Raw genomic sequence first — 17,676 nt, forward strand, 5'->3', positions numbered from 1 at the left:
TTTTTATTCACTGTAGGCTAATTGCTCTACTCAGGGCTTTCCCACTAATCAAAGCAGAAACTGAAAGCAGAACTGTAGTACAAACATGTTATGTAGGGAGAATTTTTACCCCAAAATGTTGAGGCAATTCAGTTGTCTGAACAATGTGCATGTGTATTTCATAAATAAGCAAAAACATTTTTTAAAAATACTAAAATCTGTGAACATTTAGATAGCCAAGATCCCCAGCAAAGATTTCTTCTGAACCTAGAAATAGGAAAAATAATAATAACAAAGAAACATACCCAGCAGAATGCTCATTAAGAAAAGCCCAGAAGTGTTCTAACTTCTCTTTGTCATGGATGAGGTCAGAGAGATTAGGACCTGTCAATTCTTTGGGAACTTGACACAAGTGCTCGTCTTCTTTGAGAGCATCAGGGCAAGATGGCAGACCAGTGTCAGCAACAGTACTCTGAGGGAAGAAATTCTTTCACTTGCATAACTGCTTTTTTCATCTCTATGTTTTGCTCAGTCTGATAATCCTTGCATTAGATAACTTCTGTCTGTGTAGAACAGCTTTTGATTGCTGAGAAAATAAATTAAAGCTCCAGCTCTTAATCAGCTTTAGTTTTGTGTTTGCTTTAAACATACCAGGTTCCATAATCAAATAAACTAATATATACCTGTAATTTACTGGAAATGTAGGTATTTACTCAAGATTAAGGGCCCAAAATACATTCCACAGACTTTAGTGGAAACTCTAAAGTTATAAATAACTCTTTAGTTATTACCTCCAATCATACAGTGGTCTGATGCTGACGTTACTGGTAGAAGACCTGTTTTTGCAATTAACACAATAGCTGTCAATTATTCCCCGGAATTAATGGTAGAAGTCAGACTACTATCTTCTCCAAACTGGCATGTAGTCAGTCTTTCATTGCTTAGACTCAACCTTTTCTGATAGAAAAATGAGTTTGTTTTTGTTAGTAGGTACTTGTCTTACCTCATCCTTCTTGGAACCACTCTCTTGATGCAAAGCCTGTAGCTTTCTAAAGTACATGGAGTCCAGCTGTCGAGTTTCCTCCACCAACTCCACCTAAAAAAAATAATATCTTATGTCATCCCTACAGTACACATTATAGAAAGATGGAGAGAACTGAACGGGCACCTTGCCAGTGACAGGGGATAGAAAAGGATACATTTAGCAGTAATGAGGCTGATGTTTAGAAGATACTAGACATTTCATCTTTATGAGAAACAATTCAGTTAAAAGCTCTAGTAGAACAAAATCTTCATATCTGTGTAAGATAACATGGATTTCCACAGAACACCACGAAATAACCGTATCTTTTAAAAAATAGCTTTGTATTAAAAAAAATGCTGAATTATATTGTGCATACGATCTACTGTGTATATTGTGTATATACTCTACTGTGTATATTGTATAAAATGCACCTGATTGCTTATATCAGCAAATTATGTATCAAACTGTCACTGAGAATCAGAAAGACAGTTTTTAAAACTGTGACTCTCAGTGGGAAATGTCAAAAAGATAGAGCAGCACAGATTTCTGGAAATGGAAATATAAAATTAGAATGCTAAAATATCTAAATAACAAAGGTGAAAGCTTTCAGACTTTCTTGGCACCTTCTTAGTTGTATACCAGGTAATCTTTAAAATAATAAGTTGCCCATGGTTAGAACTCATAAAGTATTGGTGTTCTTTAATTTAATTAGAAGCTTCATGTATATAACTAGAGCAGTTCTCGATGTTACATGAAAACTATCAGTAACTGCGTAAGGAATAGTTTGATGAGCCTCTCAGCTGACTAAACCATTCAAATGCAGGTTTTAGGATATTTAGCAAAATTAAGCCAATGTGTTACACTTATTAGCACACCCACTACAAAGATTAGAAAGCTATGGTCTTACTATACATGCATTTATGCGCAAGAGAGAAAAGACTGATTTTAAATTAATATTCATTATGCTTTTGTCTACATGTGAACACCCACTAATCACTGTCTTATCTTAATGCCTTCAGGCTTGAAATAATTCTATTCTACTGTTATAAAGTGCTTTTGGGTATTCTTTCCTTTAAAAGAAAACTTAGTTTAAAAGTAAATAGGAAAATAATCCAGAACAGTTTTTATATAACTTAAACAGAAAGCAGATAGAGGCAGGATGAGAGTCAACAATAAAAAGGAACTCTCCTGCTTTAATGTTCATTTAAAGATAAAAATGTAGATACATACTGACTACGTCCCAAATAAACAATTTTGGACTCACCTAATTCTTGTTAAAATATCTTGTTTCATAATGGGCCAAATACATCCTGCTGTATGGTAGAACAAAGGGAAAAAGTAGAGCCAGACACTGAACAAAATATAAAGCAGACCTTGTCTTTATGCTGAGAAGGAGTGTGTGCCTAAGCATCAGCCTATGCTTAGTACAAAGAGACTCTAGTGCCTCCTGGAACAGGTCGTGTTATATCTGTGTATTATAACTCTTCACAAACACATGTATTGTGCACTCAAAAGTATTTAGTTTTGTTTTTTCATGCTCTGATTAAGATGTTTGTGTTATTAGGGCACTGAGAAGTCTGCACATAACTACACTTGCAATGCAAAGCATCATCTAAAGTGAAAGGGCAATAGACTATTCTTCAGTTAACTCAAGGAGGTATAAACTGACAAACACATTAATGTAAAGCAAAAGTTTATATTTTCAATTCTTACTTTGGAGGAATTCTTCAATTGCTAGAAACAGGGAAAACACTGTATTCAGACAGTGCTCAAAAGCAGAGTCCTTTTTGTACAAAAATGATGTATAATAATATTCAGCTGAGTCCGTGATCTGACTCAGTGAGGACTGGCATCAACTACTATACTACTAGGTTTGATAATACACATGGAAAATATATATTTACATAACACTAAAACTAGTCTGATAGAAAGTAACCAAAACCTTCATATTAATAAAATCATAGATCAATTACATGGTTTTCTGCAGTTCATCAACAATTATAGCTGAAATAGCCTATAAAAAATAATTTACCTGGAAGCTGAGAAAAGATGCTGAAAAGTGAAGAGAATGTTTTGCAGATGTATTTGGATTCGTATATTTCATTTTTATAAGGTTTTTTCAAAGTTCAAATTTTCAACATTTCTGAAGGAGATTAAGTTATCACAGGATGAGAGGGAAAGCACCTTTGTGGATTAATCATAAGGTAGAAAGTGCAAAATAAAGAAATAAATAACTTTCATTATGGGGTGGGGTTCCTATTAGAGTCTCACAGGGATCTGCTCTGAGCTTGTTTTCTTTAAACATTCAGAAATTATCTGGAAAAGGAAGTGAGTGTGGAGACAGCAAAGTTTGCAAAATGATTCCACAGGGCAAAAATATTATATTGACTTTGAAGAGCTGCAGGATTTCAGGACACTTCAGTGTCTGCATGATAAAAGGGCAGCTGAATTCAAGGACAACAAACATTAAGTCATTCTAATAAGTTCCAAATTGGGCTTTCAATTAGTTGTTCTTACTCTGTTAAGAGATGTTGGAATCATTGCAGATGGCTGTTAGCTTACATACTGCACATCCACTCAAAGTTCACCAGGAGTCAAAAGGCAGTTAGAATCAAGGAACAATTAGGAAAGGAGAAAAGATCAAAACAGAAAACATGATTCTGCCACTGAATAATCCTTAGTGCATTCAGATCTTGAGTACTGCTTGCGTGTCATCACAAATATATGAATTAACAGATGGGGGTGATAAGTGTAACAAAGGTATGGAATGCTTTCTGTGAGAGGAGAGGCCAAATAGTCTAGGGTTCCTGAGTTTTAAAGGGATGTAACTGAAGCGGGAAAAAACAAAACCATGTAAAAGCATAACAACATTAAGAATACAAGATAACAATTGTTCACTGTTCCTCATAAAATACAAAACTAGGGCACCAGGTGAAATTATCAGGGAGAGGATTGCAAGAAAACCAAGATACACATTTTTTCTCCTATTGTATGATTAAACCACAGAACCCATTACTGCACCGAGGCTGAAGATAGAAAATGACTCAAGACACATTTACATAAACCCATGGGGGGAAAAAAAAACAGCCTACTCATCAAAGACCATTAGACACAAAAATGTGGATAAGACCACTGCTTCGTTCATCTCCTCAGTCACAAAGTGCTGAAGCTGGCAATACTGCCTTTTTTTTCTGTTCTTATACTATATTCTTAAATGTTTAATATTGGCCACCATTCAATAGGTTTAAAAGATCATTGTCAAGTTTTATTTCGGATATCTGTTCTCCTGGTTATTCATACATGCATGCACAACATAGTAACAAAAATACACTGTACTACAAAACTGCCACAAAAGGAATTCAGAATCTTTTCTGGGGTCAACGCATGCATGCACATTCTTGTTACATGCTGACAGAAGTATCAGCTGTAAGTAATGATATTTACTGTAAAAAGGGAGATGATAAAGTCATAGTGGAGAAAAACAGGAAAAAGAACTAACTTCCACCGTCCAACTCCTGATTTCTCAGTGTAAGTTTCTCCTTCTGTACCTAAAAGAGAGATCTTTAAGACTTGGAATTAGAAGTTTGACCTGCAGCTGGTAACTTGTAGGAAAGTTTATAAACTGCAGAGAGCCACAGCATCCACCACTGCTTCCACCATTTCTGATTTGTGAAAAGCACAGTCAGGATTGCAGCCATTTCCTCTGACCTGCATGAGCCTGCTCAATTCAAGCCTTCAGAGGCTTTCTGGAATTAGAACTGAGTAGACCACTGAGCCACCTGCTTCAGGAAGCCTGCAGGGCACAGTTAGACCTTACGCAGCAGGGCAGCTATCTAAAAAGTGTTTGGGCAAATACAGCTGGATCACCATATCACATTTCCTCTTATGCTAAGCAGTAGCTGCACTTTAATTCTGAACACCAGGAAATAGTTGATAGAATTAATATGGACCTAAAATCACGGTACTAACGCTCTAGAAACACAGCTTATTTTTATTTGATCAATAGTAAGATTGCAGAAACATGACACTTCCTGAGTACAAAGAGAAATTTTGCCATAGTAAGATACATTCCTCCCTAATTCACAGACCAAGGGGTCCATGAGGCTTACACCTTCCTCTCTTGGATGAGAAGTTTGCTCTCCACAAAAAGCTCAGCCTGCTCCACTCATCAGTGTAGAAAGGAGTGGGTGAGCAAAACACCACATAATACTTCTCCCTTTCTGACTAGAAATGTAACAGGGTTGCATATGAAGGCTGTTGTGGTTTTCTTCCACCGTCATAAGAATTTTTCACCATGTCATCCAGATGAATTACCTTTCCATAAGTATATTTGTCTTCTTCCATCATCTTCATCCACGGTTCTATAAGAACAGTGAGGATATATTCTTCTGCTGGGTCAAAAAGATCTTCAAAAGCTGGGTCAATTTTCTGATAAATCATGTTTCTCTTCCTCTGATGAAGTCCAATGTCCATACTGGCAGATGGGGCAATGTAAGTTGCATAAAGGAACTACAATAAAACAGAAGAAAACTTATTCTAAGCCATCATGTATTCCAATGGTCACAGTCCATTAGAGGAGAGAATTAATGCGTATTTGTCCCATACTGCCTTCCTGTATATTCTAAACATATATCTAGTTTAGATACTAACCTATCTAACCTATACTAACCTATTTAGATAGATACTAACCTATCAGAAACCTGCCTTGTTTTCACTAGTATTACAAGTTTTGCCTGAAATTCAGTTATTGCCATAACTGACTTCCTTGCCATTTTTACTTAAAATGGTTAGATCACAGATCAACTCTTAATGCAATTTTTATTTGGAAATATTTGACTGATTCTTGTTAGATTCAGAAACCACAACCGTTACAGCAACTGCATTCTTCATGAAGTTGAACTGCTGTTTTGCAGAATATGTGCTAGGCCAACTTGTGAAGGTGTCTTCTTCTGAATAGATAGAAATTTGTAAATCTAAGGTTAAAATTAGAGTGATTTAATTCTGTGTTGAGATTCCCATGCACAGTTCTTTGACATGAGTGACACTATCATGGTATAGGATCCATAACAGGAGATAGCACTGCACAACTGGAGTCTAAATACTAAGCAAAGCAGGGATTACAATATGCTTTTTTGTGGAGCACACAGTTTGCCATGTACAAACAGAAGAAAGCTGAACCTGGAGAGTGTTTCATTCTCTCTATCAGCTCATTCTTGAAGCATAGGGTAATATTTTTTTAATTTTTTTTTTCATCCAAATAGTCCCCTAAGTCAAATTCTTGGTTTTTAAATGTTTCTGAAATTGTCATGAAAAAGAACATCGAAAACTCAGTGAAAAAACACTTTCTTCCAGGCAGAAATATCTTGGAAGAAGATATTCTAGAATACCTTTCTAATACATCATGATTCGGACTGCAGCTAGGAAAGCGAGAGAAAAAAGATGCTGCCATAGTAGATGTCATGTACTTATAAATGTTTTCTTTTCTTCATATTTGCAAAGTCTAACTAATTTTTAAACATATGTTCAAGGGATCAGATTAGTAGTATAATCAAATTTCTCTCTAGGATGGTCTCGAGGAGCTCACCTTTATTTATTATCACACAGTTTTGACACTGAAGAATGCATTTTTTCTGATAATTCTCATTTTCCTTATGTTGCTAAAATCTAGCTGTAACTAGCAGATGTACAAAGCGGTAGAGAAGAAGAAAATAATATATTTACTCAGTGTTCAGCAGTAATAAAACTGTTGTGTTTAAATTTCAAGCATAGTGACATCCACAAGAAGAGTCATAGCAAGTTGAGAATATCACATTTATCCTAAATGATGCCCTCCTCAGCAAATCCCCAAATAAATTTAAATTTAACAGACAGCATTAATTAGATATATTTAGTGATATTAAAAAGTTGGATGTTGTGTTAAAAAAACCCAACACTAGAAAAGTTTCATTGACATCATGTTCCACTCTGATCCAAAACATTAACATATAAAACAGCCAAATTAGAAGGGACTAGTCCAATGATACCAAGACATAGTATCTTCAAAAATAGAGGGGTTAACTATTTTGTTCGTCATTAGGGCTACATTGTTCCACCTATTATGAGTCATATAATCATACCACAGATCTGTAAATTGGTGAAAAGGGTCCAAAACAGGTCCTTAATATTTTAACCTGGTTCCTTAAGTGGCTAATCATGTTTAACATAGTTTTAAGAATAAAATCGAAACAAACATTGCACAAGTTTCTTGGATGAAACTCTTTTTTCCTCATGTGATTTTGTATGAAATGAGTTAACTTGAGCATATTTGCTACTTTTCTTTAGAGCTGACAAAAACTTTCAGCCTACAGAGTCAGAAATTGCCCATACTAAGGAAGCTGTGGTCAAAAACTATTGACAATCTGTTCACATAAACACTGTCACAATATATTGCTATTTTAATGTCTGCCTTTGCAGGCTGCTCTACCTGCAGAACTCCTTCTGCCCCACCCCCTCCAATCCCCAGTGCTGTATCATTTCACATGCAAAACTGGAGCATGGTAAATACAGACATTTTTTCCCCAGAAACAATAGTTAGGGCTAATACTTGTGAAGCAGAAATTTAGAGGTGGTTAGGCTAGCTACAGGAGTCCACTTTTTCCAAACGTAAAGGACCAGACCCTCAGTGCTGTAATCAGGATGGCCTCTTCACTTCTGAAGGATGCAGATTTACAGTGTCTGAGGATTTGGTATAATGCTATCTTTTTCTTGAATTCTGGTAAGAAACCATTGTTATGGGATTTGGCCCACCAAGTAGAAAGATAACTTCACAAGCTGACAAAGTGAATGCAGATGGGAGAAAAGAGAAGGAGCATCCATCCCTGTGCCCCTTGCTGAGGGTTCAGGTGCATTTGTAGATCTAGATTTGAATGCAAGGACAGCAGATAAACCAACTGATATAAGTTCTAGACATGACAAAGTAGAGGAAAAGTGGCTGTGTTCACAGACTTTAACACTGGGAAATTAACTTAGCAAGATATAGTGGGAAAATACATTTTATCCTTTAAAAAAGAATATTCATAGCCTTTTATGACTCCCATGTCATGGAAGTCTTGTGGGTTTCTGAATCTTGATGAATTAGTGAAACTGTTTTACTGGCTAATCTCCTAAAGCATCAATGGGAAAAAAATTACAATAAATGAACTTAAAGGTTATCAATTCATACAAAAATCTTACACATGTGACATCAAGTGCACAACATACTGTATTTATTCAGTGTTTTCCTCCTTTTGTACACATAAAGAATTTTCCTACCTGCCAGCTATATATTTTCCTATAATTGCATTAGGATAAGTGATGGATTAAACCCAAAAACCTATCTGGAAATTCAACCAGAGCTTGCATCTTATAATGGCACAAATCTGAAGATACAGAATGCTTAAGAAACTCAGATTAAGTCTTTAGCCTCATTTATGACTTTCCAAATCAGGACTTGTTTAGGCCTTGGGTTTTGGTGTGAATTCAGCCCCACATGAGAAGACTTTGGTAAGCGATTGCAGAATGACTAGAGTGAAGCAAGAAACACAAAAAATATTGAACTCCAAGTGCCTTATATTGCTGCCCAAGGCATGAATATTGATCTGATCTAAACACTGGGCTTGTGCAGCTGCTTGACAGAATCATATGATGGAAGAATACAATGCACTGGCTGGTCTAAAATGGAAAGGTTAAACTGCCTTAATGCTGCCATCACATTCCACTAACGTAAATCTTATGTCTGACCCTTAAAGTTCACAGTAATGATAATTCCCTTTATCTAAATTGATTCTAGTGTTAAAATATTGTGCTTCCTATAACTGCATTAAGTTTTCTAACTATAAATATTTTTAATCCAAAACTACAATATCTTTTTCTTTATTGCTTTTCTTTCTCAACATATTTTACACTCATGTGTGTGTGTTTATAGTGAATAACCATATATGTTCCTGGATGATTACCTGTACTCATCGTTATTTTTATCCATCAGATTTCATTCTCACTGTAGTTTCTGTTCCTGGATGAATGAATATATACCTTGGAATGCATTTTTTTTTACTCTATCATAAAAATGCCTAACAAATGAAACAATGACTAACAGATATACAGCAATCCGTGTTTGCTCTTGTTTCTAACAGGAAGCAGGCAGAACACATACAGAATACTTTGGATGTGTCTTTCTGTAATAAATAGTAAAATATATATGACGATGTGTTGCGCGAATCTGACCCACATTCTCTTAGGAATATTTGGAATTACTATCTTATTGTGCCAAAGGTGAGCACAGAATTTAGGAAGGCATCTCTTCGATAAGCAGACCCTGTAGATTGGTTGCAGCTTGACTCTTTACCGCGTTCCAATGAAAACAAGAATTATATTTGTGCAGCCTTAAAAGGCAAGCTAGAGAATGATACCAAATGTTACAGCACATGTGTTGATTTGTTATGTTACATTTCAGCTGTTAGTTATGCTAATGGAACAGTTTCACATATTTCGTTTTGATGTATTTACTTTAATGACCATGTGTATGGAGCTCTCTGTAATTGCTTGGTAACACTGATTGTATGATGTTCTGCTGTCACCACCAGGCCGGCACTGGAAATAAGTAAAAAGGACCTGGGCCGTGCAACCACTGCAGAAAGAATATGAGCTGGTGTGAAATGAAACCAGATTGAAAACTACCATGGACCATTACCTAAGATTTGGCCTACAACAAAACGTATAAGAAAATGAAGACAATCAAGGTATGGTTAACTTGTACACCTGTTGGGAGCAGTGTCCCTAGCCACTGGCCTGGGCTGATAGGGGAGACAGTCAGCCTCAGCCCGTAAGTAGAGCTGGAGGGGAAAACAACTAGAGTAGCAGTTTAAGTTAGCTAGTGTGTGACAGAAGGGAGCCTCGGCCTGTGCTTGGTGTTTCTGTACAAATAACACTCACTCAAGTGATAACTCTGGACAAATACTCAAAATTCTGTCATTTGCCCCAGTAAAACCTCCAGATAGGAAAAGAAGACAAATAGAAGGAAGTCCAGATGCTCAGCAACATAAACCATACAAAGAGATTATTCTCCACTGCTCTCTATGATATTAATTTCAAAGACATGAAAGACATGTGAAGTAGCTTTGCTAATTACAGCATATATTGAAATACGCAGACACAAGATGCTCCTACACAAGGTTTGCAGAAGGAAAACAGACCAAAGTTTCACAAAGTAATTTTAAAAGTTGTGAATTCTAATGATATCACACTGCTGCAGCCTCCTTCCTTGGCAGTGTCAGACTATTCTGCAGTTGTTGACAGCATCAGCACGCATGGCGTGTGATGAGCCAGTTAACTTTTGGTTTATTCCCTGAATCACAGTGCATGCTCAATTAAGGGTGCTTGTTTATAGGAAATGTCAGTTCCGCTTGACAGTAAGTGAGGGTCTAAAGATCAAATGAAAAGGATTACAACTGCAAAAAGAGCATATTGGTGCCCTGACAATTGGAAAAAGCAGAACTGACCAGTGAAAGATCCATTTTCATGACTAAGGTCATTATCTAAGGTCTGGACTGTGAGACCTGCAATTCTAACTCACACAGGTTGAAGCAAATGTAAAGCACAATTAGATGATTTAGAAAAATATTATCTCTGATCTTAACACTAAGCAGATAGTTTCAAATATGACACAGAGTAGCAAAGGGGAGATTAGGTAAACTGAGTGTAATAGATAAAACTGGAAAAAGCAGCAGAGCCTAGAAATCAAACTATGCATGTTTAACATTTAAATCAAGAAATAGCATGGAAACAATCTACAGAGCTTCTCTTATTGTCCACAATCTAGATTTACTTTGGTGTGGGTTGTCAAGGTTTGGAAACTTTTCTGCTTTGTATCTTCTTTTCAGTCTTTACACTGAACAAATGTATTTTTGAAGGGAATGAAAAAGTGTATTTTTGAAGGGAAAACACATTAGTTACAACTTACTTGAGCTTGCTTGCAGATTTTGAAAGGATGAAGAGTTTCTTGGTAGAAAAGCTGATGATAAGCTTGTAGGTCAAACCAAAAGTACACGCTGTTCTTCCACAACTACAGATGAAAAATATTATAAGTTATCGCTACCCAAATATCACAGCTTTATAAAAAGTTCACTTTCCAATGCAAGTAATTTAGCTCCTTGGGGTCGCCATAAATCAAGCTCAATCTAAGATGGATTTAATCTTCTGATGCATATTGGCAGAAGGACAACATATTTAGTGGCATCATCACTGTGATATTATATCCTTTATTGTATCCTTTATGCATAATTGGCCATTAAAATTGTTAACATTGTAGTTAACATTTGAAGAGTAACCACATTTCAGTGGCATAAAGCCAGCACTAAAGAAGAAATGTTGATAATGGACATGCAAAATTTGTACCCTGGTGAAACAGCATTTTGCAGCAGCAACCAAAACAATTAAATATTGTATACTTGATGTATGTTACTGGGACTATCATTACATTTTTATTACATGCATTTCTGAGGCACAGTGTCTTGGCCTTATTTCATAAATTCAAACAAACAGCAAAAGTTATTTCAGAAGGAGGAGTCTTTCCCCACGTCCTCTCTTTTAACCATGTGCTTATGGGGTTTGGATCTAAAATATACCCTGAAAACTCTATCACTGGACAATAAAGATAGTGTCCCAGAAAAATAGGGGCAGGGAACTTTGTTCCACAAACTGTAGGCTGCCAGACCTGGCATATGAGTGAAATAGGCTCTACAGCTGTATTTGAAACTTAAGGAAATAATTTTCAAAGGAGTCTGGCACCTGCCAAGACTAGAGGCCATGTGGGTAGGTGCTTATCTCTGATGAAAAAATAAGTTACTTTTATGTAGATTTCTATCTATACACATCTAACATTTTTAGATGAAGGTATTCAGCTTTAGAAACATTGGCTCTTGCCTTCTGGTAGCCAAAGGCATTTTTAGCTACTGCTGCTGGATTCTGGGTTGTGCCAGCAGTGAAACAGATGTCCATCTTGATTGCACTCAAATCTCCCCTAAAGACTCAATTTTTCTGCAAAGCCACTGAACACTGACTCAGATTCATAACTTGTTCCAACCAATCCTCAATTTACACCCAGCAATGAATGATGGATCTGCTGACTACAGAAAAAAAATAGTGTTATGTTTCCCAGAAATCCAAGAAGCTTCATGGAAGCAGAAGAACGTTTTTAAAACATTGGAGATTTTGGACATCACTAACCCAACAAGTAAGAAGGAGGTATATTACCATGAGTAATAGCATAGCAGATTTTCCATCTTTTTAAAAAATGTTTTTGTGGGTTAAGACCTCATTTTTTCTGCCAAGTTAAAGGCTAGTTTTTAAGAACGATTAGTCTTTTTTTATCCCTGATGGTACAATCAGATTTCCAATTGGTCTGAGACAGTTAGGATCTGACAGCTTGGTTAAGACCTGTCATTAGTTTGAATATACACATGAACAGTTTATTGTTGTTGAGGGATTGAAGTCTCACAAGTAATAATTCATCTAGTCATCAATCTTTCTTTCTCCATTTTTTTTTCAGTCTGGCTGCCCTCTATAACTTGGCATTCAGTCAATTGTAGACTAAATTATCACAGGGTAGGAAAATGCTCATACCTTATTCCCTGACTTCTCACAGAACTGTGTGAAGTAGTAGCCTGCTCTGTTGTCCAAATAAAGAGACTGCAGCATGCTTTCCATTCTTGATCCCCTTAAGACAGCACTGCCAGCAGCACTTTTCCCCTGGACAAATAAAATACAGTTATACAACAAGAATAAGAAGGTTTCATTATTTTCAAATGTCAGTATATTGCATTGGAGGGCCATGCAGTGTGTTCAATTAGTATCTTCATCTCAATAAATTAGACTCCATTTTCTACTACATATGCAGTTGATCATAACTCTCCATACCTTTTCCCCACTAGGTACTCACATCCAATGGCATTAAGTCTGATGACTGAAGGCATGCAGAGTTAGCAAAATGGCCATAGTATCCTTTAGGTGGTTCAATACTTGAAATGGAAAGGCAAACCCGGCCTTATTTCTGTCATTAACTCTTTAGCTCTGAATGCAGGGAATTCCAGTGATACTAGACCATATTACTTAGCTGTCAAAAGCTGTCTGAGCTCAGGCTACCGTGTTTGGGATTAACTTAACCAGTAGTTATTTGGTCAAGCCTCAAAACAATTAACTATCATGGAACAAAAAATTTGTTTCCTGGGCTTACACACTGACATCAGCAACAAAATCATGCGCGTTTAGGGGGTAAGAAATCCATGCTCTTTAATCTGGCTAGCTCCTGAAACATTTGAGGAAGGATATACCCATTTTGAAAATGCTCACAGAGAAGCTGGAGGAGGTTACAAAATAATAAGTTTCTGATGATCACAAGAGAGAAACTTTCACTGATTTGCTGTCTGTGATAGCTGAAGTGGGAGCAGATGAGTCTGGTGGCTGACAACAAGCTTCTTTCCAAACAGTAACAGTGATGGAGAAGGGCAGGAGAAAGCCAGATTTCTGAAGAAGAGTAGGAAGAACCCCCTCCCCAGTATGAAGTTGAGCTATGAACTCATGCATTCCCCTTTGCATCATGGCAAACTGGAATAGTGACTGCAGGTTCCATTTTAGCCCTGTACATGTAAATGGATAGTATTTTCGTCTCTCAGCTAGAGAGAAACTTTGAATTATGAAGTTGTATAAAAACTAATAGCTCATGGTGTGAACATTTCCTGAATGTAAGTTTCTGAGGGCAAATGTCCCCTAATTGCAGAGTCTAGCCTTTTCTTCTGTCAAAATTAACAAAGAAGTAAAATGATTGCAGTGAAGTAATAAAGTATGATTTTAATATAAAAAAACAATCAATCATGTGCTTAAGTGATCAGTGAACTCCATGCATATGTAAACAAGCCCAGATTTCATAGTATGGTGGGCTGTTCTAGTCATGAGACCATGGGTATCAATATCTCACTGAAACAGCAGGCTGTTTTAAGACCATTCCACAAACATGAAAGGTTTTGAATATATTTAAAATTGACGGATCTTGACATCTCACACATTCAGTTTGTTAGCATTTTAACAGTTATTGAGAAGAGTCTCTTCTGTATAGCCTGTGCCTCCTGAGGTTTGCTGGATTGAGGGCCTCCTTAGCAGGCAATAATTCAACAAAGAAAAGAGTGGATTACACAAGCACCAAAGAGGAATAGTACAAGTGAAGCATTTTTCTCTTCAGAATTTTATTATATTAATGACTTTCTTGGGCAGATTCAGTTTGACTGTAAGTCTAGTATGCTCTTCTAGGCAGCGATTCTACTGAAGCATTTCTTCAGTGAGTTTTCCATAATAGCCTACTGAACACATGGTCACCATGGAGAAGATCAACATTTTCTAGTGAAAATAAACCTCTGTATATGCCACGATTTCCTACCAGATAGGTGAAAGATACCACACAGAAAACGCTGACATTCTAAATATACCTCTGCATAAGGCATGGAGATTCATGTGATCAAAGCAATTTCTCCCCATTGTTGACTACTTCCCCTTTAATACTAGAGAATAAAGTGTTTTAACCCATGATTCAAGATAACTAATATTTTTAAATAGTACTTACTTGGAGCAGCTCAGCATAGGTGTACTTTCTATGACCCTGGTATTTTGAGTCTTTGGTGGCATCCAAAGCTGAGTAATGAATCATGTCTCTGTTGGCTGACTTTGGCCTGGATCCACAAACAAACAAAATTTTCGATACATACTTAAGAAAAAACTAGGACTGCTTATAAAATAAACAACAAAGAAGAGGCATGGAAAGAGGTAGAATGACATAGTGAACAGTAGAGGAAAAAGTACATATAGTATTCAAACTTGTAATAAATGTAAGAAATGTAGAGGACTACTTTTTCATGCAGCCCTGTGGAAATCACTGATACAGCATGTCTTTGAGGGTAAGTGCTTGAGACAGGTTAAAAGAATATTAATGCATGTAGAAAATATCAACTATTACACAAATGAGGGCAAAACACTTGTGTTTGGAGAAATAAACACTTCTGTGTGGTGGCACAAACAAATGGGAAACTAATCAACCAGGGAGGAATTCTCCATGCATGCAATCTGTACCATAACTGTGCTTCCCTAAGCAGATCATTATAGTAAAGAAAAATATTCATTAAAACAGTAGGATCTAAAAGTCTGTCATAAGTATTTGAGCTACACTGGTATGCAGAAATAAGTACAAGGGACTTCTGTACTTACCACTTTCTACTGGTAGAAATGTCATCCCTTTGGGGGCTCTGTCTTGCTGGTAGAGTAGATGATAATCTTGCCGATTTCTTCAAAGAGAAATTTGGCATAGGTGGTTTTAATAAAGTTGTTGGCGAGCTTGTTCTACTTTTCTAAAAGACATAACATAAAAATAAGGCAATTCTGATTATTTTTCCACCTTTGTGTTTTCTTAACATGTTCTCTTTAACTACTCAAAAATATTCAAGACTTTTCAGGTCCATTTTTCCTCGTCAATCACAGTATGCAAAACTGCAAATTGCAAAAAGCTTCTCTGAATATTTTGCAAGATTTTTCAGCACATTGTAATAACCATTATAGCTTTAAAATTGTATTTTTAACAGGTAGAAATTACAGCAGATGTCAGGTGAAAAGCACATGAACATGTTTTGTGAATCTTTACTAGGACTGCCTTAAGTAGCTCACTGTAAAACAGATATAGTCACTCAAATTAGGATGGGATGGGATGGGACGGGACAGGAAGGGAAGGGAAGGGAAGGGGAAGAAAGGAAAAGAGAGGAGAGGAGAGGAGAGGAGAGGAGAGGAGAGGAGAGGAGAGGAGAGGAGAGGAGAGGAGAGGAGAGGAGAGGAGAGGAGAGGAGAGGAGAGGAGAGGAGAGGAGAGGAGAGGAGAGGAGAGGAGAGGAGAGGAGAGGAGAGGAGAGGAGAGGAGAGGAGAGGAGAGGAGAGGAGAGGAGAGGAGAGGAGAGAAGAGAAGAGAAGAGAAGAGAAGAGAAGAGAAGAGAAGAGAAGAGAAGAGAAGAGAAGAGAAGAGAAGAGAAGAGAAGAGAAGAGAAGAGAAGAGAAGAGAAGAGAAGAGAAGAGAAGAGAAGAGAAGAGAAGAGAAGAGAAGAGAAGAGAAGAGAAGAGAAGAGAAGAGAAGAGGAGAAGAAGAGAAAAAAAAAACCAGCAAGAAATGGTCCATCGGCTGATCCGGCGAGGTGCATGGGTGCCAGGCCATCATTTTCTTCAAGTGCTGAACTCAACAGCAACTGGAAAACCTGCGGAGTTAGGATCCTGTCTGCCTAACCTACAGCTAGTCCTGGGTCATTAGCACACCTTGTGAAGCCAGAACTGGTCTCTGTAAGAGGCAGCTGCGCCTGGCTCCCATTCTTGCTGTGATGAGCAGGAATATGGCTCCAGAACCCAGCTTCTTCTGAACAGGAAATCTGTCCCACTGCTTTTCCTCCACTATCTCCATTAATTTGCTTTCTAAAAAATAAATTTGTAGTCTGAAACTATCTAACTCAAAGTAACAGATGTGTGTGTGAACAGATCCATGGCATAGCCCGTCCAGTTCTTGACACTGGAACCACAGACCTGAGTCACTTTCTCCAGCTACATTCTGTCCTGAGCCTTAACACTGTGTTCCTGAAAACCAGGAGCTTTCATTGCAGTTATCTCTCAAATTCAGGCTTTCAAGCAAGAGTCAAAACTGAAGTGGCCACCTGCAAGTGACACACTACAAAAAGGTCTGTATTGTGTGTCTTATGACCCTCTATAGAAGCAAAAAACGTGTACCTGACTGAAGGATTCGGGCAACAGAAGATGAGAACTGTGCCCTTTTTACAAACATAATGGGTAAATTCAGGGTAACTGCAGTGAAGTATGAATTAATCTGGATTAAGATAAAGCTGGTTGAAGGGCATAATCCATGCCAATAGATACTTAATTTTACATTTCAACCCAAAAGACCTATGAAATAGCCAGGATGTAACTGAGAAGATTATTTGAATCGTTTTATAGCATCCTGTTGCATAAAGTATAGTAAAACAGAGTTGCATTTTTATATCCAACCATCTGCCACAGACCAGCTTGCTACATCTTGACTTTGCAAGAATCAAGTACCATATTCTTATTCCACTGAATTCAAGGAGTTTTATCATTATTTTTGACGGGACAAGGCTTTGTTTTTCAATTTTGTAATCCTACCTACCTGCGAAAGGGAAGGTGGTATCTTGGGCACGCAAGACTTAAGTGTCAAGGGTAACAATGATACTATATGTGGAAAAGGATCGATGTCCACCCTTGGTCTCTGTTGGCATGAGTGCCACAACTTCAGTTTTGCACTGGCAGTTTGTATTGCTGTTGAATGACTGACACAAAATCTGGGACCCCTAGAGGGAAAAAAAACCCAACAAAACAAAACAAAAAACAAACACAAAACAAACCACAAATCTGAAAAGTAGAACTTTCACAAAACATTAAATACTGCGCTATTTGGCTTCTTTCCCCTCCCCTGTGATGATGTTTCCTGTATTAGAATATGGAGCTATGTGCACCTAAATTTAAAAAGCACTTAGTGTTAAAGATATGTTTAGACATTGCACTCTTCCATATCTAAAACCAAGCCAAACATAAATAAACTTGGGTTGCAAATTC

General features: G+C 37.1%; 1 protein-coding gene across 1 annotated transcript in view; it reads right to left on the reverse strand.

The window, feature by feature from the left end:
• RGS22 (regulator of G protein signaling 22) overlaps positions 1-17,676 on the reverse strand; it is a 60,281-nt gene that overhangs the window by 20,533 nt on the left and 22,072 nt on the right. Inside the window, exons 9-16 of the mRNA XM_065669149.1 lie at positions 17,231-17,411; positions 15,269-15,408; positions 14,631-14,736; positions 12,641-12,766; positions 10,980-11,081; positions 5,318-5,512; positions 983-1,075; positions 285-451 (exon numbers count right to left, since the gene is read on the reverse strand). Coding sequence (XP_065525221.1) covers positions 285-451; positions 983-1,075; positions 5,318-5,512; positions 10,980-11,081; positions 12,641-12,766; positions 14,631-14,736; positions 15,269-15,408; positions 17,231-17,411 — 1,110 coding nt within the window. The remainder of the gene's footprint in view (positions 1-284; positions 452-982; positions 1,076-5,317; positions 5,513-10,979; positions 11,082-12,640; positions 12,767-14,630; positions 14,737-15,268; positions 15,409-17,230; positions 17,412-17,676) is intronic.

Source organism: Lathamus discolor, chromosome 2 (genome assembly GCF_037157495.1).
Source record: "Lathamus discolor isolate bLatDis1 chromosome 2, bLatDis1.hap1, whole genome shotgun sequence".
NCBI lineage: Eukaryota > Metazoa > Chordata > Aves > Psittaciformes > Psittacidae > Lathamus > Lathamus discolor.